The 23909-nt window shown below is 36.8% G+C and overlaps 1 protein-coding gene across 4 annotated transcripts; it reads left to right on the plus strand.

Annotated features, from left to right (window-relative positions):
• The first annotated feature begins 1982 nt into the window (after positions 1-1982).
• LOC132651344 (vomeronasal type-2 receptor 26-like) lies at positions 1983-16646 on the plus strand. 4 transcript variants are annotated; one of them, XM_060376563.1, is made up of 4 exons: positions 1983-2549; positions 9374-9568; positions 14877-15168; positions 15730-15832. In XM_060376563.1, exons 2-4 carry the CDS (start codon positions 9402-9404, stop codon positions 15811-15813), a joined length of 543 nt encoding a protein of 180 aa, XP_060232546.1. In that variant the 5' UTR covers positions 1983-2549; positions 9374-9401; the 3' UTR covers positions 15814-15832. The 4 variants fall into 4 exon arrangements, with proteins under 4 accessions (XP_060232546.1, XP_060232544.1, XP_060232547.1 ...); XM_060376561.1 differs by lacking the exon at positions 1983-2549 and adding an exon at positions 4971-6516 and having other exon boundaries at positions 15730-15834; XM_060376564.1 differs by lacking the exons at positions 1983-2549; positions 15730-15832 and adding exons at positions 4983-6516; positions 16435-16646 and having other exon boundaries at positions 14877-15046.
• The last annotated feature ends 7263 nt before the right edge of the window (positions 16647-23909 follow it).

Consider the following 23909-nt stretch of genomic DNA (forward strand, 5'->3'; position numbering starts at 1 on the left):
ACCGGCAAGGCTTTCTGGCTGCACGTTTCCTGTTTATGTTGTGCAGATTGGGATTTTAGAAACATGCCACCGAGCGGGCGGGGGAGGAAAAGACTTGCGCAATCTTCAGAGGCGCCTACGGTTTCTGGGATTCCTTGCCTGGGAATGTTCACCTTGGGCTTTCCTCTGAGTGCCCAAGAGAGTTGGGTTCCTCCTAGGAACAGGGCATCAGGGCATCCCTAGGATCCTCCTGAAATGTTCCTGTCGCTCCCCAGGGAGCCCTGCCCAGCTGAATTTCACTGATTTTTTTGTTTCAAAGCTCTGGTAGCTGAAATAGGTATTAACTTCCAAATTGCTCTATTGCAAAAGTGCAGTCAGATAAATTCATGGGGTTCTTTGTCCAGTCTAGAGATTATCCTAGTTGATTGAGTTTATTTTTTTATTTCTTTATTTTTATTTTTTTATTTCCATTAGTTACAATTTATTCACTTTGTATCCCCCCTGTAGCTCCCTCCCTCCTCCTCTCCCAATCTCACCCACTCTCCCCCTTCTTCATCCATGGCCCTCTAACAGTCCACTGATAGGGGTGGTTTTCCTCCAATTCATTCTGATCCTAGTCTATCAGGTCTCATAAGGACTGGCTGCATTGTCCTCCTCCGTGGCCTGGTAAGGCTGCTCCCCCCTCAAAGGGAGGTGATCAAAGAGCAGGCCGATCAGTTCACGTCAGAGACTGTCCCTGTTCCCAAAATATCCACTACTGATGTTTTCAGATTTGGCTGGCACAACACTTGGATGAGTTTACTTTGTCACTTCTTAATGATTATGAAGTTTTAGTAGTAGAATATGTATGCAAATTAAGACTGAAGTTTTCAGAAACTTTGGTTTAGAAATTATCTCAGTGAGGACATCATTTGCTGAGGGGTTTTATCCTTAATATATTGTATATGGTAGATGCCAATGTGCTTAGCACAACACCTAAACCTTCTTCTGCCAATGACTAGCAGAAAGCTAGTGACTAGAGCTGTGAACTCATAGAGTCCAAAGGGTCATCAGTTCAGCAGTGCCTTCAAATTTATCTCAAGCAATTGGCACAGTGAATTCAGGTGGCACTAACCGCTCTGGTGACTGCAGGGAATTTGAAACTCCTCCAGAACTCCTCTCATCCAGGAAGGGTTTGGATGAATTCCTCCGCAAAGGTTCCTGGGTGTGTCTGAGCTTGGAAGCATCTCTGGAGAGGAGGAGGGGGTCTCCATTTCCTCACCCTTAGTGTCTCTCATCATCTCTCTGTGCAGGCCTGACCTGGGCGCATTTGCCATTTATAAAACCATGAGGGTGTGCAGTTCTGGCCTGTGGTCTCCTTAAATGGCATAATCACTATGACAATATTCTCTCCTATTCTAATCTGATTACTATAATCCTAGAGAAACTTGTTTTTTTTTTCAGAAGTCCCAACCCAAACGTGAAGTTGTTGTCATATGCAGCCAATATGGGGGAAGGGGATTGGGTGGAGTGGGTAGGGTGTGTGTATGTGTGCTCAATGCAAGAATTTTTTGCCTGATAAGAAACAGAGAATTCAGAAAACCTCACCGCTGGCTGGGGAAAGCAGTGGAAGTTGATTGCTTTGTTTTCAATGGCTGAGTATTATCTTTTGTGTAAATGTGCCATGGTTTCTTTATCCATTCTTCAGTTGTGGGACATCTAGGTGGTTTTCAGACTCTGGCTACTACAAATAAAACTGCTATGAATGCAGCTGATTAGGTGTCCTTCTTGTAGAGGCTTTTTTGGGTATATATCCAGTAGTGGTATACCTAGGCCTTCCTAATTTTCTGAGAGAGCCCCAGATTGTTTTCCAAAGTGCTTGTAAAAGTTTACACTCACACCAGCAAGGAAAGCATGCTCCCCTTTGTCCTTATCCTCAACAGGATGTACTATAACTTGAGATTTTATCTTAGCCGTTCAGACTGGTATGAGATGGAATCTCAGAGTCCTTTTGATTTGCATTTCTCTGATGATGAAGGAAGATGAGCATTTCTTTAAGTGTTTCTAAGCCATTCAAGATTTCGATGTTAAAAATTCTTTGTATACTTCTGTGCCAATTATTTAATTGGGTCATTTTTATTGGAGTTTGATTTCCTCGGTCCATTGTATAGTTTGGATATTAGCACTTTGTTGAAAATAGGATTGATGTGTTCTTTTCCTAATGTGTAGACTGGCATTTAGTTTCATTGATATTGTTTCCTCCTTATAGAAGTTTTCAGTTTCATGAGGTCTCATTTATTAACTTTTGATCCTAGAGCCTGATCTGTTGGTGTTCTGTTCAGGAAGTTGTCTCCTGTACCAATGAGTTCAAGGCTCTTTCTAGCTTTCTCTTCAACAGATTTAGTGTGTCTGCAGTTATATTGAGGTCTCTGCTCCACTTGGATTTGCTATTTATTTCAGGGAGAAAAATATGTATCTATTTGCATTTTTCTACATGCAGAGATACAGTTAGACCAGCATGGTTTATTGAAGAGGCTGTCTTTTTCCATTGTACGGTTCCGGCTTCCTTGTCAAAAATCAATTGACCAAAGGTATGTGGGTTTATTTCTGGGTCTTTGATTCAATTCTATTGATCAACCAACCAGACTATCTCTATGCCAGTACCATGCAGTTTTTATTACTACTGCTGTGTGTTGTAGCTTGAAGTCAGGGATGGCGATAACTCCAGAAGTTCTTTTATTGTATAGGATTGTTTAAGCTGCTCTGTTTTTTTAATATTATTATTCCATATGAAGTTTAGAATTCTTCTTTCAAGGTCTGAAAAGAACAGTGTTGGTATTTTGATGTGATTATATTGAATGTGTAGATTGCCTTTGGTTAGATGACCATTTTCACTATGTTAATCTTATGGATCCAGGAAATTGGGAGATCTTTCCATTTTCTGACATCTTCATTTTCTTTCTTCAGACCATTGAAGTTCTTTTCATGCAGGTCTTTCACGTATTTGGTTAGAGTCACACCAAGATACATTATTGCATTTGTGGATATTATGAATGGTGTAGTTTCCTTAATTTCTTTCTCAACACATATGTCCCTTATGTACAGGAGAGTTACAGATTTTTTTAAATTAATCTTGTATCCAGATACGTTGCTGAAGCTGTTTATCAGCTGTAGGATTTCTCTGGTGGAATGTTTAAGGTTGCTTACATACACTACCACCTCCTCTGCAAATAGCAATATTTTTACTTCTTCCATGCTGATTTGTATGCCCTTGATCTCCCTCAGTTGTCTTATTGCTCTAGCTAGAACTTAAAGTACTATATTGAAGAGGAACAGAGAGAGTGGGTATTCTTCTCCTATCCCTGAATTTAGTGGAATTGCTTTGAATTTTTCTACATTTATTTATTTTCTACAATATTTCTACAATTATTTATTTTGATGCTTGCAAACAGCTTGCTGTATATAGCCGTTATTATGTTTAAATATAGACCTTGTATCTTTTTATCTCTCTAAGACTTTCATCATAATGGGATGTTGGATTTGGTCAAACATATTTTCTCCATCTAATGAGATGACCATGTGATCTTTTTCTTTAATTTTTTAATATGGTGGATTATAGTGATGACATTTTTTATGTTGAACCATCCCTGCATCCCCGGGATGATGTATATGATGTGTTCTTGGATTCAGTTTGTATTTTATTGAGTTTTTCGCATGGAAGTTCATGCATGAAATTGGTCCGGAATTATCTTTCTTTGTTGGATCTTTGTGTGGTTTAGGTGTCAAGGTGACTGTGGCCTCATAAAATGAATTTGGCAGTGTTCTTTCTGTTCCTTTTTTGTGGAACAGTTTGAAGAGTATCTGTATTAATTCTTTTTTGAATGCCTGACAGAATTCTGCACTAAAACCATCTGGATCTGTGCATTTTTTGGTTGGGAGATTTTTGATGATTCCTTCTATTTTCTCAGTGGTTATTAGACTGTTTAAACTTTTTCCTGATCTTAATTTATCTTCAGTAGGTGAAATCTATTCAGAAAATCAATTTTATTTTGCTTTAGATTTTTGATTTTTTTTTTTGTAATACAGGCCTTTGAAGTAAGTCCTAATGATTTTTTTTATTTCCTCATTGTCTGTAGTTATGTCCCCCTTTTTGTTTCTGATGTTGTTTATCTGGATACTTTTCTCCTGCCTTTCAGTTACTTTGGCTAAGTGTTTGTGTATTTTGTTGATATTGTCAAAGAACCAGTTTTTGTTTTATGGATTCTTTGTATCAGTCTCTTTGTTTCCAATGTATTGATTTCAACCCCAAGTTTGAATATTTCCTGTCAACTGCTCCATGTTGGTGTGTTTGCTTCCTTCTGTTAGAGAGCTTTTAAGTGTGCTGCTAAATTATTAGTATTGGATCTCTCCAATTGCTTTAGGAAGGCACTTCATTTATCAAAATGATGTAAGCTTTTCTATTAGCACTGCTTTCATTGTGTCTCATAAGTGTGGGTATGTTTTGCCTTCATTTTCATTGAAAACTAGAATGTCTTTTTTTTCTTCCTTTGTTTCTTCTATGATCAAGTGTTTCTCTTGTTGTTGAAGTCTAGCTTTAATCCATGAATGTCTGATAAAATTCATGGAGTTATTTCAATCTTCTGAGTCTTCTTTTGTGACTGATTATATGGTCAAATTTGGAGAAGGTTTCATGAGCCGCTGAGAAATGTTCTATAGACAACTGGTAGGCCCATTTGATTCAAGATGTTTGTTAGTTTCTTTTTTCGCCATTTACTTTCTGTTTTGATGATCTGTCCTTTGGAGAAAGTCGGTGCTGACGTCTCTGACTATTAATGTATGAGATTCAGTGTGTGATTTAAACTTTAGTAATATTTCTTTTATGAATGATGATATCCTTACATTTCCATCACAGATGTTCATTATTGAGAGGTTGTAGTGGTGGATTTTTCTTTCGGTAAGTATAAAGTGTTCTTCCCCATCTCTTTTGATTAATTTTGATTAAAAACTTATTTTTGAGACATGAAAATGGCTACTTCATCTTGTTTTTTGGGTCAATTTGCTTTCAAAACCTTTTCCAGCCCTATACTCTGAGGTAAGGTTTATCTTTATTCATCATTATTTTTTAAAACACCTAAAAACAGTCTCTGTCTAGTATCCCTAATGACCTATCAAGGCACACACTCAGAAGAATTCTCTATAAGACAATACACAGCCAACACCCTTTCCTAAGATCCAGAGATGAAAATAAAAGTGAAGAAATTAAACACTATAAACCAAAAAAATAGACAAGTCCAGATAGCAACAGCTAGAATCACAATCATGCCAAATCCAGATAACTAAACACCAGAGTGAAACCAAAATCATTAACACCATGACACCAAATCACCACAACCATCCTAGAGGAAATCAAGGTTATAACAGAGGATATGGGTAAAACCTCAATGATGTCTGTGAAAACAAACAAAAAAGTGAAATAAAACACTGAAGATAGCTGAAGATATTTTATTACAAAAGGAATCAATAAAATTAAAAACTGAGATGTGCCTAGAAATAAAAACTGAAGAAGTCTAACAAAAACTCAAGTGATAAGCCTCATCAACACAGTCCAAAACATGAAAAAGACATTCTCATAACTAGAGAAAATACTCTTTCTTAATTTCTCATCCATCAGATTCTCTGTTTACTGATTTTACTGAGCTCTTCAATCTATTTTTTGGTGAGTTTTGTGCAGAGTGAAAAATAGGGATCTATTTTAATTATTTTACATGCATACTTCCAGATTGACCACAACAATGTACTGAAAATTCTTTTTTTTTTTCAGTTGTCAATGAAAGTATGCTGGACTTTGTGTCACTAGCATACAACATGAGAATTTTTCCCGTGCTGCAAATCTGTCTAAACAATTGTCTAGCTATATTTTAGGTAATTGGACTGGAGAATTCGATACTATGATGGAGCAGCTGAGAGTGGCCATTGTCACAGTAAATTCTACCAGAGTGGACGCAGGACTAGCCACAGGATTATCATCATGGATTGCTGCAGCCATGAATCATCTGAAGGAATGGGCGGGCATTGGAGCGTTAGCAGGCCTTCTGGTGTTGGTCTCCTTGGTTTGCCTGTGGTATATATGCAAGATTAGAGTCTCACAACAGCGTAATGCAGCCATGATCATTTAGGCCTTTACAGCCATTGAAGCAGGACAGTTTCCCTGAGCATGGTTGGCTACCATAAAAAGCTAAAATGTTATGCTCAGGATGCGAGGCTAAGCACTGCACTCAGGGTCAGCTGCTTTGGACCCAGAGAAGAGCATGTCTGATGCATGCAGGTTGATGCCCCAGGTCCCGCCTCTGAGAAAAAGGTATCGGTCGGGTCTGATGCTCTTTGGGTGGATGACACCTAAATGAACATCAGTACAAAGTCCCAATTTATTTCTAATATCAGAGATCAGACCTCTACTCTTGCCTGATGCATCTAAAACAAAAAGGGGGAACTGTAGAGAGCTGTGGAATGCTATGCCTTAAAGATGGAGCTGGTTTCCCGCCTTCCACCTTCCCGATGGTGAGTGCTCTCTGTCACGAACAATTCCACATTTGGCTAAGGCTGAGGATCTGGCTTGCTTCCATGTATGTGGACCTATCTGCATTGCCCACGTGGCACGCTGGGGTTGGCTACCCAGAGGCTATTTAAGCTGTGGGCTGGCTTTCCCCAGGGTCAGATGATTGTTCAAGGTTCCTGAATAAACTGCATTGAAAAAAAAAACCCAAAAAAAACTTCAGTCTCTGAAGAAAGAAATGGAAGAAGATATCAGAAGAGAATTCTTAAAGAAATAATTCAAATGGCTGAGGAACATTTAAAGATATGTGAAAAGTCCATAATCATCAGGGAAATAGAAACCAAAAGTAGTTTGAGATATGGTCTAAAGAGAGTCACATGGCTAAGAATATTCAGACATTGCTAGTAGGAGTACAAACATATTCTGCCACTAAGGACATCTTTGTGGCTTTTCCACAGCAAGATGGGGATTGTTCTACCTCAAGAACCAGCAATACCACTCTTTGGCATATATCCAAAGAATGTTTCATCCTTCCATGGAGACATTTGTGCAAACATATTTATGTTGCTCTAATCAGCACTTCCAGAAATTGGATATAACCCAGATGTCCATCAACAGAAGACTAGATAAAGAAAATGTGGACATTTGCACAACAAAATGTTACTCAGTCATTTTACAAAGTAAATTATGAAATTTCAAAGTAAATGCATATCTACAGGTAAACTAGAAAAAAAATCAGTCTGAGTGTAATAACACAAGTTGAAAAATACAAATATCGCATGTATCTACTTACATCTTAATATTACTTGTAAAGTGAATGATAAGCAATCTATAGTACATAAAACCATGTAGGATACACACAGAAAAAAGGACTAGTGTCCGAGAAGAAGTAAATAGATCTCCCTAGGATAGGGCAATAAAATATTTATAGATGGAAAACGGGCTCATAAGAGAGAATCAGTTGGAAGTTGGGAGGCAAGGGGACATTAAGGAAAGTAATATGAAAAAAGACAGCTAAATTTAAATGTTATTTGAATGTTACTGTAGTAATCTAATCTAATTCCTAAGCAGAAGCAGAAGCTTCCTAAAATATATACATAACTGAAGGTGATCCAAACGAAAAAATAAAAGAGATTCCCAACAGGATGCCACTTGTCATCAAATGAGGATTCCAATACTTGGAATGGTTTATATCTACTTGAGGTGTTGGCCAAAGGAATCTTATGGGAATGCCTAAACAATGCAGACTTTTGTCAAGATTATAGTTTGCTCTCCACAAATGGATTGCAAGTCTTTATTGCTGAATACAGCACATAAACACCTCACTGAACATAGAGAAACTAAGCTGGTGTAGGTATATTTATCTATATCTAGGGAGATACACACGTGTGTGTGTGTGCAATTTGTATACATTTTTTAAATTCCAGTAACCAAAATTGTATAAGATTACACATAGGAGACATTATTTTGTTTGTTTATATATAAGAATTAACATTACATCATTTTTTTCACATTCCTACCTTCAAAGCTTCTTGCAGTTTTAGCTCTTTTGAAATTTTATGGTCCTGTTTTCATGAATAGATTTTACATAAGTTAGATATCAATTTTGATTTGCATTATATTGTTTATATTGTATTATAACAATAATATATAATACAAAATTATATCACTAGTAAGTATGATAAATAATATTTCAGTAAATTAGAAAAAGTATGGAGATGAAGTGTTTTTCTTTTTGTTTGTTGTTATGAGACAGATGGCTGAGTCCAGCCATCTCAAGACATGTGCTGCCAGGTTCGAAACTAAATTCATATTTACAGGCTCCAAAACCCACTCCAATTCTGATTCTTCAGGTGATTCATGTATGACTTTTAATCAGGAAATAGTGTAAAGATGAAAGTGGCTGATAATCTAAACTAAGCACACAATTCATAAATTTGTTGCCTGTCATGACTTATATTGACTATGAGCAGCTTTCCCCCTCTTTTGATCCTGTATAATTCTGAATTTGGTGCCAGACGTCCAGGAGGAGGTCTGAATGCAAAAGCTGAGTTGAGAACCCTGAACCCAGGTGTCCTGCATAAGGCTGAGTCACTAGTGTTTACTTTCTTGGTCAAAACCCCATGTCCCTCCTCTAATCCACTGATAAGGGATGTCTTCCTCCTCTATCTTACTGTAGCTTATCAGGTCTCATCAAAACTGTCTGGATCTACTTTCCCTGTTGCTTAGTTTAGCCACCTTGACTAGTGGAAGTGATCAAAGAGCTATCAAACTGGTCAAAGTCTGACTGCCCCTGCTCCCTTTCCTAGGAGAAATCAAATGTTCAAACCACTCTCACAACAGCAATCCAAAACAAACAAGCTGTTTTTGGATGAACTACAATTTTGTCTCAGACTCTGGTCCTCTCCAAAGTCACTGTGGACCATGATGAAATCGTACAGATTGTTGAAGAAAGAACCAAACATGTTTTTCACCCACATGGAGGAACCAGGTGTAGAGCCCCAGGGCTATGGGATTCCAAGAGTACATGGATGAGAGGAAAACAGAACAATAAAAAGACAGCAAATTCAGAGCAAGTCTGGCTACAGCAACAGAAATATCTCAGTACTGTGACCCTCAGATGTCTGGACTTTGCTGCAGTGTGTGTGCTGGCCTCTCATGAGAACCATTGTGTATGCACAGACTGAGAGCCTGAAGCAACAGTAGGAAGCAGCTGTAGCATTCAAAGTCTTCTCTGATATTGTTGAGGTCTGAGCCTGTTCCAAGGCCTAAGTCAATAATCTCCTTGGATCTGCCTTGACGCAGGGGTCTGTCTCTGTGTAGTGAAGAACCTGACATGTCCCTTCCTTTGCTTTGCCTCAGCCTCCTCCTACAACCTGTGTATGCATCGATGGAGTTTCCTCTGTTCACTTGTGGTTATAAAGGAGAGACCAACACCTACATGGAGGCAGATGTTAACCTCGCTACATTTATTCCCATTTCCATCCCACTTGATCTATCACAATACCTCCATATCCTTTTTGACAGAAAACCAACTCTACTATGGAAGTTCGACCTGTGAGTACTTGCTTGAATGTGCTATGGTTGTTCTGGTTAAAATATACTACATGACCTGCTAAACACATGTAATTCCATTGAGAATAATGAACTAGATACAGAACAATGTGAAAAACAGTTTCACATTTTTTTCTCCTTCATTGTGCCTCTGCAAACATTTCCACTTCTCATTGTTATGTATCCAGTGAGAAAGAAATCAGGGATAGAAAAAAGAACAACTTTTATGTCTGCCTCATGGTGTGTTTGCATGGTGAGACTTACATATTTTTGACACACTGACTTTAATATGTTAAGATAAGTTTCCATTCTTCTCAGGTCTATTTGGCCATCTAAATATCTTATGTTTGAATATCTGTTTCTTTCTAAAGACTTGGAGAGTTTCTGATAAAGTGAAATTGAATATCCCTATGTGCTCAGCACAAATATTAGAATCTCTGGTTTCATGTGTTCTGGCTTTAGTATCTTTAAAGTATCTCAGTGTTTAGACACTGTGGTGGTCATATTTATAACTTATTTATTTATAATTGATATTGTAATGGAGTGTTCTGAAATTCATGTCATTCATGCCTATATTCTGTCCTCTGCTTAGTTAGCTCTACTGACAAACAGTGTTCTCTGATTTGATTGGAGGTTTTATGATTTTCATTTCCAACCTTTCTATCTGTCTTTCTCCTCCCTCACAATCTCAATTTTGTCTTGTGATTTGTTTTTTCTGGTACTCAGTCTTTCTTGTGTACAGCTGTTTATTCTATCTCTCATCCAAGTTCTGGTGGAGAATGCTGATTCTTTTCTCAATGACCAGTTGAATTCATTGCTTGGTTCTGTCTGCTTTTCTGTTGTTCATCTCTTTACTTTCTGAAGTATTCATCTGCCATTTTATCTAAGAAACTCTGAGATAGGTTGTTGGTTATTTATGATACTGTGGAGGACTCATTAGGCTTTTTCATATTACTGTTTTTCAGTTAATGCTATAATTGGTACATATGTTCATTAAACATCAATTTGGAGATTAAGTTGGTCCTTTGCTGAAAAGTACCTTATTGAAACTTCAATATATATTTCCTTTCTGAGTAGGAAACAAACATACTAGCCTAAGGTCCTGGTAGTTTTATTATTATGGAGTATTTGAATAGAAAAAAAAAAGAAAAAAACGCCCAGGAAGTCCAATTTATTCTGGAAGTAAAGAACTCTTTGGAATGCTTTTGCAAGATAGAGAAACCATAGTTTAGTAGCCCACTTCAGCCAGAAATAGAAGGAATCCCAACATAGGAGGAAGAAAAGAGCCCATCCTCAGAGATGGAGAAAAGACTGAATCATTAATTGACCGGTCTTAATCTAGATTCTGTTTGAGCTGTGATAGGTGGATCAAGTCTCACCTCCTTGAAGTTTAAATCATAGTTTTTAAAGTTTACACACAGATATACAAGTTCTTAATATCTTAACATGACCACAATCTATAATCTACACTGAAATTCTCACTGTAGGAAAAGCAGGGAACAAGTGTCTGTAAACAGTTGGAGTAGACTGATGTTTTATGTTAAGCTTGGGCACCAAAAAACAATGGTTCTGGGATAAAAAAAAACAAACAGCCTTTCTTCTATCTGCATATGTAATGACAGATAAGATTTCAGCACAATGAGAAACATTGAAGTTTGTCTTCAGCAGGAATAAAAGGACATTAAAATTTTGATCCTGTAACTGTGAGAAGTCTAGCCAGTGCTTTCACCTGGTGGTTTCCATAGTATATAAGAACTCCACTGGTTAATATTTTAAAAATCTGAAATTTTAAACTCTTTAAGTCTCATTTTCACATACTTTAAACCACTTTCTCAGACATTTACAACTTGCATTTACATATCTTACATCCCATTTTTAGACATTCAAACTTTCCATCAACTTTAAAGTGTTTGTTTCCCCCATTGATGCATTTACCAGGAGAAAGAGTCATTTGATAACTGGGAAAAATGATTGAAAAGTAAGTTCTTTTAAGTGAAATAACCATAAAATATAAACTGTTAGGTATTAGTAGACTCAATTTGAATCTCATTTAAATCGAATTTTGTGAGATTAGATTTTTCAGTGTGAAGCCAACAAGGTAATGCCTTCTTCAGCAGGGACTCTACATATCTGTAGAAAAGAACAAGGCCTGACTTTTGTGTATGATATGAACTGACCATGCAGCTGCAGCATTGTTCAGAGGAGCTGCCTAAAATTTCATAAATTCTGCTAAATTTCTATAGTGACAACCTGCTGTGAACATGACAAGAGCTCTGAGAGGGATAAATTTGAGCAGGACGTATAATCCAAATGGCCTCTATATCAGTCAAAATGACAGAGACTTACTGAATATGTGGGCACCCAAGCTGGGGTCCTCCATTGCTTTCTCAAAGATTTTGTAGTTAGCAGAGGTTGACAGTCTTTGGATGCCACACAGAACAACATGGTCTTCAGCTGCCACACAAGGCATCGTGACCCACCAAACATCAGACTTGTGAGGCCTGAGTTAATTTTTATGGAAAAGTAACCTACCTTGGCCAGGCACAGTAGAACATTTAACTTAACAATGTCCAAATGTTGGGCAGGGATTTATTGTTGGATGAAGCATGTGACAATTCATGGTTCAGTTGTCATCATTATCACAGTTGAAATATCATCAAAGGAAAGGCCATTTCTGCCTATCTTAGCTACCAACTAAAGATGTCTGGCAGAGAAATCATTTTCATTACATTCCTTAAATCCATACTCAGCAGAACTCTATGAGGGCCTTGAAGGAAAGCATCTAACTTATTGCCATTTTTTTCACTTGAATATTTTTTATTAATTAATCCAATTTACATCTTGGTCATAGGTCCCACCCTCTTCTCCTCCAACTCCTACTCTCTCTACCATATATATCCTCCTCCACTCTTCTGTCCCCTACCTACACACCCCAGCCCCTGTAGTCTTATAATGACTGAGTTTGTGTTACTCCCCTGTGGTCAGTTAGGTCAATTCCATCAGGGCAAAGTGACCAACAAACATAAAATATAGTAATGTCCACTCCACTAACTAGTAGGCCAGCATGAACCCTAATCAGCACATCAGCTACTTCTATGTAGAGGACCTAGTTTGAGATCATGCATTGTCCTTGGTAGATGCATCAGACTCCTTAGGAAACTCTGGGCCCTATTTGATTGGCCCTGGTGATATTCTTGTGGTATCCCTGTCACACAAATATAAATGAATAAGTATACAGGTGTAACCAACTAAATTGATTCTTTAGTCTTTAGTATCACTTTTATGTGATTGAAAAAAACATAAGCCCTCGGCTCAAATGGAAAAAGATAGAATTTCTTCTATAAATTTGAATAAATTTGAGAGTCTGTGAATACAGTTTATGTTATCCCAAATTCCATCATACAATGTGGAAGCAGCTTCATGAATTTTCATAGTAACAATAAATAAAGAAAACTATAAATCCAATACATCACTGGAAACCTCAGAGAGGACATTAAACAGCAAAATGGGGCAAGTTATCATACAGGCCCAAGATGGCTATGTGATGTCATTCTCATCTTTTAGATTGGCAAAAGCCAGTAGAGTGCTGGGTTACTATATTCTAAAATGATTTTATTCATCAGCTATAGGATAGATAGATAGATAGATATAGAGATACAGATGCAGATATATATATATATATATATATATATATATATATATATATATATATATAATCTTAACCACAGAGGTGTCCAAGAAATGGCTACTCAGGTAGCCCATGCTATGGTAATGAGCCTTTCAAACTACAACATTGCAATCTTACCACATCAATGAACTTTTTATAGCCAGTCTTTGCAGACACTGCTCTGTCCAGGAATTTTCATGTATATATGTATATATTCCTACAATTCAATATTTAGTATGGTATAATCCTTGAGGAAGACTAATTGTCTTTCTCTCGGTTTTTGGTAATTGCCTGCTTTTGCCTGGTAGATTCTCTCTTAACAGAACATCTAGCCACAGATCCCAGATTAATGTAGTAAAACCAAATGGAATTTCTTCTTGATGATGGCAGGTCAGAAGGCAGAATCCTTCCTTCAGTAGAACACAGTTGACTTTAGGCTGATGATTTCTGTTAAGCTCCCTCTATTAGGGTCACCCAGACTCTTATCTACCACAGGTTTTGAAAAAAAAGCTTCTGAGGACCCATCCCCAAGTGCTGAAGGCTCTGTGTGACACAGTTCAACTAACCCACCTGCAACAAATTTCCACTTTGTCCCATTGTGAGCACTTTTGTACTGTCTTAATGTACTTGGTGTTTTCTTTTTCATATGCTACTTTAACCTACTTTTTCCCCCTGCCTTACCTAGGAAACTCTACTCATTCATTTAATCTGCAAGCTTAGAGAAACATCTTTCCTTTACTACTTTTTTACTACTTTTTTAGTTTTTGTAAAGATTTATTAATTTTTACATTATGTTTATGAGTGTTTTGCCTACATGTTTGTTTGTGTGCCACTTATGTAAAGGTTCCCTTCAGAGGCCAGTGGAGGACATGGATCCCATAGAACTGTTGATACACACTATTCAAACCTAAAACTGGCTACTGTGACTTGAATCAGGGTCCTCCATAAGAGCAGCAACTAGTCATAACATATTTTTCAAACCCAAGAACACTATTTTGCACATGGTTATTTATTCTTATTTCATTTACTCAAGAGCTCACCTTCTTATATATATGTGAATACCACAGGTGTCCCTGGTGCCCAAAGATGCCAGAAAGGATCTTATGAACTGGAGCTAAACATGTTTCCAAGGCCACCCTGTGGGCACTGAGATGCTAGCTTTTATTCAAAGTGATCTATCTATAGATAGATGCCCGGGCATCTGTCTATACCACAAAGAGACACTTTACCACTAGTAATGCACATAAACTTGTTAGAATTTTCATAAGTATGAAATTGAATCATTACAAAAGAAAATGGTAGGAAGCTCTTTTTTATATTCCTAGTGAAACCTTAGTGACTCCTCTGTAACCCAGTGATTCCATGAGCTGAAATGTCATAAGCACATATGTATTCAGTAGTCATAAGATACAAACAATTGATATTTAATGCACACAATGTACACCAAAAATATTTGAAACATTTAAACCTCTGAGAGTTTAGGAGCCGTTTGATGATGTTCCTGGGCTGTCATGAGCTTATTCACACAAGACTTACATGTCACAGGAAAAGTCAAAGGCTAGGATCTCTAGGTTCCTGTATTTGATAAAGACTTTTTTAGAAAAATGTACTGACAATACCCAACCTTTTGTTCCTCTGGTTTAGAGTGACTTGGAGAAACTATCAATATTTGCTGACCTTATACTTTGCCATTGAAGAGATAAATAAGGACTCAAACCTGCTTCCCAATATGACCTTGGGTTCCCACATCTACAATGCTTTTAATTCTAACAAAATAACCTTGGAGGACCCTCTGATATGGCTGTCTGGAAGGAGTGAGTATATCCCTAATTACAAGTGCAACACTCAATACAAACCTCTAGGAATCATTTCAGGAAACAAGCCGGAATTTTCTGCTGCAATTGCAACACTTTCAGAGCTCTACAATGTCCCACAAGTAAGTTAGAAACATATTTTAAGCACAATTCCATCTTAGACTTGATGAAAACAAACAAACCAACAAAAGAACAATAACAGAACAAACAAAAGAAAACAGAGAAGTGGATTATGTTTACTGTAGGCAGATTTCAAATAGCAGTGAACGAATTACTTTGATATGTTAATAGTTAACAGATGGCAGAGTGTGGCAAAATGCATGAACAGTTAGTTCTGGGAGTTTCTGAGCAGATCACTTAGTAGTATCCATGATTCTATCTCCAAACAATGGATGATGTACTGTGGATACTCAGTCTGCATTTGATCATAAGTCAAATTCTACAGCAAAGATACGTAACTACCCAATCTAGCATATATACATCTCAAAATTCCTACGGTTGTCAATACCTGACATATGGAAAAAGAAAGTTCAGGACATGTGACTAAGTTTGGAACAATGTTTAATGCCATCACCGATGAAAATCTTTGAAGGAATTAATGATCTCATTCAGGAAAGTTGATCTCAGAATAGCACCCACGAGACTAACCACTTAGCTGTATCATCATAATTGACTCTTGCCAGGCTACACTGAAGAAATGCATAGCATCTATCAGCACACATTACTACAAACAGAAAATGCCTGGTGAGCACAAGAGTCAGCAATAATCAAGATTAAAAAACCTACACGGTAACTCTCATTGTTATCACTCAGTTAAACAATTCATAATTGTAGTTTAAGCTAATGTAATAAAAAATAAAGACAATAATTTACATCTGTCTGAGTTTTGTCTCTATTGAGAGGGATGATACAATAACCCCTGGCAATGAGGCCCCAGGTAATCACAACTTGAATAATTTTAACTTGGGAAACTGAATCTCTGAAAATTGTTAGTCTCTTTCCATATTTGCTTTCCTAAAAGTGAAGGTTCTCAGAGGTGTTATGAGAATAGAAAATACCTGTTAATGCCTTCTGCAGTTTTCTCTACATCAGATATTCTTTTGCATTGTTATTGTAGCAAGAGAGATCTATCATTCCTTTCAAGCCAATGAACAGCTTATTGTTTACCTCTTGGCTGCTTCAGACACCTCAGTAACTTTGGAGCTTATGGTATTTGTAAAAGACTGTATAGCACCACATAATTTCGGGACAAGCTAAGAAGACATCCTCCTTAACAATAGTCAGTCCTTTAACCCTCATATTTGAATTATAAAATCACTTCCTCTTAAGGGTGATGATACCAAATGCCTGAAACTCAGAATCACTTTTTTTCTTTCTTTGCTTCCCAGGTCACATATGGACCATTTGATTCCATGCTTAGTGACAAAGATACATTTGCATTCCTTTATCAGATGTCTACTGAAGACAGAGGTCTAGCCCAAGGGCTGATCTCTTTATTGCTCCACTTTGGCTGGAAGTGGGTGGGGATCATTGTGTCTGATGATCAGAGAGGAAGGGAGTTTCTCTCTGACCTGAAAGTAAAGATGGTAACAGAAGATATCTGTGTGGCTTTTTTAGAAAAACTCCCAGATAATTTGAATGTAAATGTAAACTATGATTATTGTTTGCAAAACTTGAAACAACATACTCAAGTAAATGTGAATTTATTCTATGGTGATATAGATGACTTGCTGTTCTGTGTAGACATTAGTATCTTTGTAACCAGAAAGAAGGTGTGGATTTTGGCAAAGCCACACTCGACATACTTAGAGTCTATAATAAATGAAAAGCATATTATGATAAACCTATTCAGTGGAAGCTTATCATTTTTAAAGAAGAGAACTATCCCTGGCTTCAAGCACTTTCTTGAGGCCCTTACACCCTCCCATTACCCAGGAGATGTTTACTTCTCTAAACTCTGGATTGACAAATTTAATTGTTCACCTCCTGCTTCGCAATGTGGAAATTTTAAACCCTGTCCTTTGAATAGTTCCCTAAAGACTAAGGATAAAATAAATGATATGATGTCTATTTCTGAGCCAAGCTATTCCTTATGGAGTGCAGTACATGCAGTGGCCCATGCCCTACATAAAATGCTATTGAGCAAAATTGAAATGGGATCTAAAGAAGACAGAAACACAGACTGGCTTCTACCATGGCAGGTAAGCCTCACTCATAAGCAGGTGAAGCTTAGAATCTTACATTATTAGTAAGTAATTTGCTGTGGTCAAGCCAATAAAACATTTTCATCTTATAATTTAAAGTACAAGTTAAAATAGAAAAGGGTTTAAGTTTCTCTCCATTTAGTTTGATGTTGACTAGAGGCTTGCTGTATTTTGTCTTTACTATGTTTAGGGATGTGCCTTGTATCCCTGTTCTCTCCAAGACTTAGTTAAACATGAATGGGTATTGGATTTTGTCAAATGCCTTTTTGGCATCTAAGAAGATGATCATTTGGTTTTTCTCCTTCAGTTTGTTTATGATTGATTACAGTGATGAATTTCTGTCTATTGAACCTGCATGCCTGGGATGAAGCCTACTTGGTCATGGTGGATGATATCTCTTATGTGTTCTGGGTTTTGGTTTGCAAGTATCTTATTGAGTATTTTTGCATCAATGTTCTTAAGAGAGATAGGTTTGAAGTTCTCTTTTTTTGGGTCTTTGTGAGGTTTTGGTATCAAGGTGACTCTGTCTTCATAGAATGAGTTTGGTAATGTTCATTCTGCTATTTTGTGGAATAGTTTGAATAGAATTGGAGTTAGCTCTTTTTTTTTTTACTTTTTTTAATTAATTACACTTTATTTACTTTGTATCCCCCCCTGTAGTTTCCTCCCTCCTCTCCTCCCAATTGTTCCATTCCTTCTCCTTTACCATGCATGCCCCTCCCCAAGTCCACCGATAGGGGAGGACTTCTTTTTCTTCCTTCTGATCCTAGTCTGTTAGGTCTCATCAGGAGTGGCTGCATTGTCTTATTCTGTGGCCTGGTAAAGCTGCTCTCCCCTCAGGGGAAGGTGATCAAAGAGCAGGCTAATCAGTTTGTGTCAGGGACAGGCCCTGTACCAAATACTATGGAAACCACAAGGAGACTGAACTGTCATGGGCTACATCTGTGCAGGGGTTCTGGGTTATCTCTCTGCATGCTACTTGGTTTAACTATCAGTCTTAGGGAAAACCCATGTGCCCAGATTTTTTGGATCTGTTGCTCTCCTTGTGGAGCTCCTTTCCCTTCCAGGTCTTACTAATTGCCACTTCTTTCATAAGATTCCCTGCAATCTCCTCAAAGGTCGGCCATTTGTCTCAGCATCTGCTTTGATAGTTTGTAGGGCAGAGCTTTTCAGAGGCCCTCTGTGGCAGGCTCCTAACTTGTTCCATTTTCTCCTTCTACTGATGTCCATCCTCTTTGCTGTTCTGGATGGGAATTGAACATTTTAGCCAGAGTTCTCCCTCTTGATTACTTTCTTTAGTGTACAGATTTTAGTAGGTTTATCTTATATTATATATCTATATGAGTGAGTATATACCGTGTGTGTCTTTCTGCTTTTAAGATGATCTTTTCCAGTTCCCCCAATTTACCTGCAAATTTCATGATTTCCTTGTTTTTTTACTGCTGAGTATTCCATTGTGTAGATATACCAATATATATATATTCTGTGTCCATTCTTCAGTTGAGGGGCATCTGGGTTATTTCCAGCTTCTGGATATTACAAATAAAGCTGCTACAAATTTGGTTGAGCAAATATCCTCATTGTGTACTTGAGCCTCTTTTGGATATATGCCTAGAAGTGGTATGGCTGGATCTTGAGGAAGCGCTATTCCTAATTGTCTGAGAAAGCTCCAGATTGATTTCCAGAGTGGGTATTCAAGTTTACATTCCCAGCAGCAGTGGAGGAGAGTTCCCATTTCTCCCTGAACTCTCCAGAATGTGCTGTCACTTGAGTTTTAGGTAGTAGTCGTTCTGACATATGTAAGGTGAAATCTCAGGATTGTTTTGATTTGCATTTCCCTGAGGGTTAATGACGTTGATCATTTCTTTAAGTATTTCTCTGCCATTCAGTATTCCTCTATCGAGAATTCTCTGTTTAGTTCTGTTTCTCATTTTTTAATTGGATTACTTAATTTGTTTTATTTTAACTTCTTTAGTTCTTTATATATAGTGGATATTAGCCCCCTGTCAGATATAGGGTTGGTGAAGATCCTTTCCCAATCTGTAGGTAGTCATTTTGTTCTGAGGAGAGTGTCCTTTGCTTTACAGAAGCTTTTCAGTTTCATGAGGTCCCATTTATTGATTGTTGCTCTTAGAGCCTGTGCTATTGGTGTTCTGTTCAGGAAGTTGTCTCCTGTGCCAATGAGTTCAAGGCTCTTCCCCACTTCTTATTCTAACAGGTTTAGTGTGTCTGGTTTTATATTGAGGTCTTTGATCCACTTGGACTTTAGTTTTGTGAAAGAAAAATTCTCAACTTCATATGGAATAACAAGAAAACCAGAATTGCTAAAACAATCCTCTACAACGAAAGATCTTCTGGAGATCTCTGATCTCAAGCTGTAACATAGAGCAACAGTAAAAATAAATGCATAGTATTGGCATAGAAACAGAATGGTGGATCAATGGAATGAAATAGAAGACCCAGAAATAAACCTACACACTTATGGACACCTGATCTTTGACAAAGATGTCAAAACCATACAATGGAAAAAAGATAGCATCTTCAACAAATGGTGCTGTTCTAACTGGATGTCTACATGTAGAAAAATGAAAATAGATGCATACTTATCACCTTGCACACAAACTAGAGTTAGCTCTTTTTAAGGTCTGTTAAAATTCTGCACTGAAACCCTCTGGCCCTGGGCTTTTTTGTAAGGGATACTTTTGAGACTGCTTATATTTGGGGCATATAGGACTTTTTAATCTATTTACACAATCTTGATTTAATTTTGATAAATGGAATCTATCAAGAAAATTGTCCATTTAATTTAGATTTTCAAATATTTTGGCATATAGAGTTTTGTAGTAGACCTAATGATTGTTTAGATTTCATCAGTACCTGTCATTATGTCTCCTTTATCATTTCTGATTTTGCTGATTTGGATAGTTTATCTCTGCCTTTTAGTTAGTTTGATTAAGGGTTTGTCTATCTTGCTGATTTTCTCAAAGAACCAGCTCTAGATTTCATTGATTCTTTGAATTGTTTTCTTTGTTTCTAATTCATTGATTACAGCTCTGAGTTTGATTATTTCTAACCATCTATTCCTCTTGGGTGTGTCTGCTTGTTTCCCCCCCACCCCCAGGGATTTTATGTGTGTCATTAAGTTCTTTGTATGAGATGTCTCAACCTTCTTTCTGTCAGCACTTTATGCTATGAACTTCCTCTAGCACTGCTTTCATTTTGTCCCATAAGATTTTATTACTATTTCTCCGTAGTACAACTTGAAGTTAGGGATGTATAACCTCCAAAAGTTATTATACAAAAAAAGTTTTAGCTATTCTGTTTTTCATGTTGTTGTTTCTTTGTTTTTGTTTTGGTGTTCGATATTAAATTGAGAATTGTTCTTTTAAGGTCTTTGAAGCATTGGGTTGGTATTTTGATAGTAATTGCATTGAATCTGTAGATTGCTTTTAGTAGGATGGCCATTTTTACTACGTTAATGCGACCCGTCCACGAGCATGGACAATCTTTTCATATTCTGATATCTTTTTCAGTTTCTTTTTTCAGAGATGTGAAGTTCTTAACATAGAGGTCTTTCTGTTGCTTGGGCAGTTCTACCAAGATATATTATATTATTTCTGGCTGTTGTGAAAGATGCTGTTTCCTAATTTTGTTATCAGCCAATTTATCATTTATAGTCAAGAGGAATACTGAGTTTATGTGTTAATTTTATAGCAGACAGTTTATTGAAGGAGCTTATCACCTTTAGAAGATCTCTGGTAAAATTTTGTGGGTCACTTATATATACTAGTGTATCGTCTGTGAATAGGCATATTTTGACTTCTTCCTTTCCAATTAGGACCCCTTGATCTTTTTTAGTTGTCTTATTGCTCTAGCAAGAACATAAAGTACTACACTAAAAAGATTTGAAGAGAGTGGACAGACTTGTATTGTCCCTAACTTTATTGTAATTGCTTTGAGTTTCTCCCTATTGAATTTGATTTTGGCTATCAGCTTGTTGTATATTACCTTTATTATGTTTATGTATGGGCCTTGTATCCCTGATCTTTACAGGACTTTTATCGTGAAGTGGTGCACGGTTTTATCAAAAGCTTTTTTTTGTATCTAATGAGATGAACATGTTTATTTTTTTTTTCTTTCAGTGAATTACAGTGATGGATCCTTGCATCCTGCATCTCTGGGATGATACCTATTTGATCATAGTGGATGATGTATTTGATGTGGACTTGGACTGGTTTTACCTGTATCTTACTAAGTAATTTTGCATCAAAGTCCATAAGGGAAATGGGTTTGAACTTTTCTTTCTTTGTTGGATTCTTGTGTGGTTTAGGTACCAGTGTGACTGTGGATTCATAGCATGAGTTTGGCAATGTTTCTTCTGTTTGAGTTTTTCAATAGTTTCTGAGGTATTGGTATGAGCTCCTCTTTGAAAGTGGTAGAATTCCATGCTAAAGACATCTGGTTCTTGGATTATTATTATTATTATTATTTTGGTTGGAGACTTTTGATGACTGCTTCTATTTTCTTAGGGGTTATAGGACACTTTAACCTGCTTACCTGATCTTGATTTAACTTTAGTAAGTGAAACCTATCAGGAAAATTTTCGATTTCCTTTAGATTTTTGAAACTTGTGGAATTCAGTCTTTTGAAATACTATCTAATGATTCTTTGGAGTTATTCCCCCTTTTCATTTCTGATTTTGTTTATTTGGATACAGTCTCTCTGATTTTTTGTTAGTTTGTGTAGAGGTATGTCTATCTTGTTGATGTTCTCAAAAGAAACAGCTCTTGGTTTTTACTACGATACTGATTTCATCCATGAGTTTGATTATTTCCTGCTGTCAACTCATCTTGGGTGTGTTTACTTCTGTCTGCTCTAGAGCTTTTATAGGTGTTTTTAAGTTGCTACAATGAGAATTCCTTAATTCTTTTTAGGAAGACACTTAATGTTATGAAAGTTCTTCTTAGCACTGCTTTCATTGTGTCCCAGAATGTTGCCCCTTCATTTTCATTGAATTCTTGATAATCTTTAATTTATTTCTTCCCTTACTCAGTGGTCACTGAGTTGTTCAGTTTCCATGAGATTTTTTTAGGTTTTCTCTTGTTTCCATTGTTATTGATATCTAGCTTTAAGCCATGGTGGTCTGATAAGACATAAAAGGTTATTTCAACTTTATTGTACTTTTTGAGGCTCACTCTCTGTCAAAGTCAATGGGCAATTTTGGAAAAGCTTCTGTAAGGTGCTGAAAGAAGGTATATTCTTTTTGTCTGGGTGAAAATTCTATAGATGTCTGTTAAATCTATTTGATCCATGCATATGTTAGTTTAATTGTTTCTGTATTTTCTGTCTTCATGACCTGTACTTTGGTGAGTGTGGGGTTTTGAAGTCTCCCTCTATTACTCTGGCTGTATTAGTGTATAATTTAAGCTTCAGTAATGTTACTTTTACAAATGTAGGTGCCCTTGTATTTGGAGCAAAATATTCAAAATTGAGACATCATCTTGGTGGATTTTTTTTTCTATCATATGCATCCTTTTGCTATATGTGTCCTCCCATATCTGTTTTGAATAAATTCAGTTAAAAGATTATTTTATTAGATATTAGGATGGCTTCTTTCAACTTGAATCTTGGGTCAGTTTCCTTGAAAAACCTATTTCTATCCCTTCACTCTGAGGTGAGGTCCTCCTTTGTTTTTAAGATTTTTGTATGCAGCAGATTGATAAGTCCTGCTTATGCATCCACTTTGTTAGTCTGTGTTTTTTATTGAGGAACTGTGTCCATAGACATTGAGGATACTAATGATTAATGATTGCTAGTGCCTGTTATTTTGATTTTTAAGATAGCAGCAAGTTTTTGTGTTTCTGTTCTTTTGGTTTTGCAGCAGCTGTGTTATTTATTTTCTGTGTTTCTCTGGGTGTTGTTTACTTTCTTTGGTTTGGCTTTTCCTTCCAGTATCTTCTGTACAGTTGTAAAGCATAGACACTGGCATTTTCGAGTCCACAGCATGACCTCTCACTTGCTGTGAAGTCACTACAGTCAAATCCTTAGTAAAAATGTACACTGGGTGTTGCCATTTTGGATCCTCTTCAAATCTACATCTTCTAAATGGAAATATTATTTTCTAGTGCTGGAGAAAGACACAGGACCTTTTTTCAACTAAGGACATGCTACACACTATACTATCTTGCATCTCATAGACAATATTTCTACTTGTGTTCAGTAGCTTTTGCATTATTTCTATGGGGAATAATTTTAATCTCACTAAACAACTGGGAAGACAAATAAACAAACTAAGCACTTTCAAAAAGAAAGCCATGTTACAGAGAGGGAAAATGAAATTCTCTTTAAAGTCAGCCAGTAATCTGTGTGGGCCACTCATATCATATGATGTCTCTCTTCAGCTGCATCCATTTCTGAGGAAAATTAAATTTATAAATGCTGCTGGAGATGAAATAAGCTTTGATGAGAACAAGAATATTAGGGAAACGTATGACATACAAAACTTTATTGCATATAGTTTTCGAAATGCATTATTACTTAAAGTGGGAGAGTTTGTCTTCAAGAGTGCACAAGATCAAGGCTTTTTCATCAATGAAGTTCTGATTCAATGGCCAAGCAACTACAAACAGGTCTGGAAAATTTTCAGTATTTAATATGAA

The sequence above is a fragment of the Meriones unguiculatus genome, assembly GCF_030254825.1.
Source record: "Meriones unguiculatus strain TT.TT164.6M chromosome 13 unlocalized genomic scaffold, Bangor_MerUng_6.1 Chr13_unordered_Scaffold_47, whole genome shotgun sequence".
NCBI lineage: Eukaryota > Metazoa > Chordata > Mammalia > Rodentia > Muridae > Meriones > Meriones unguiculatus.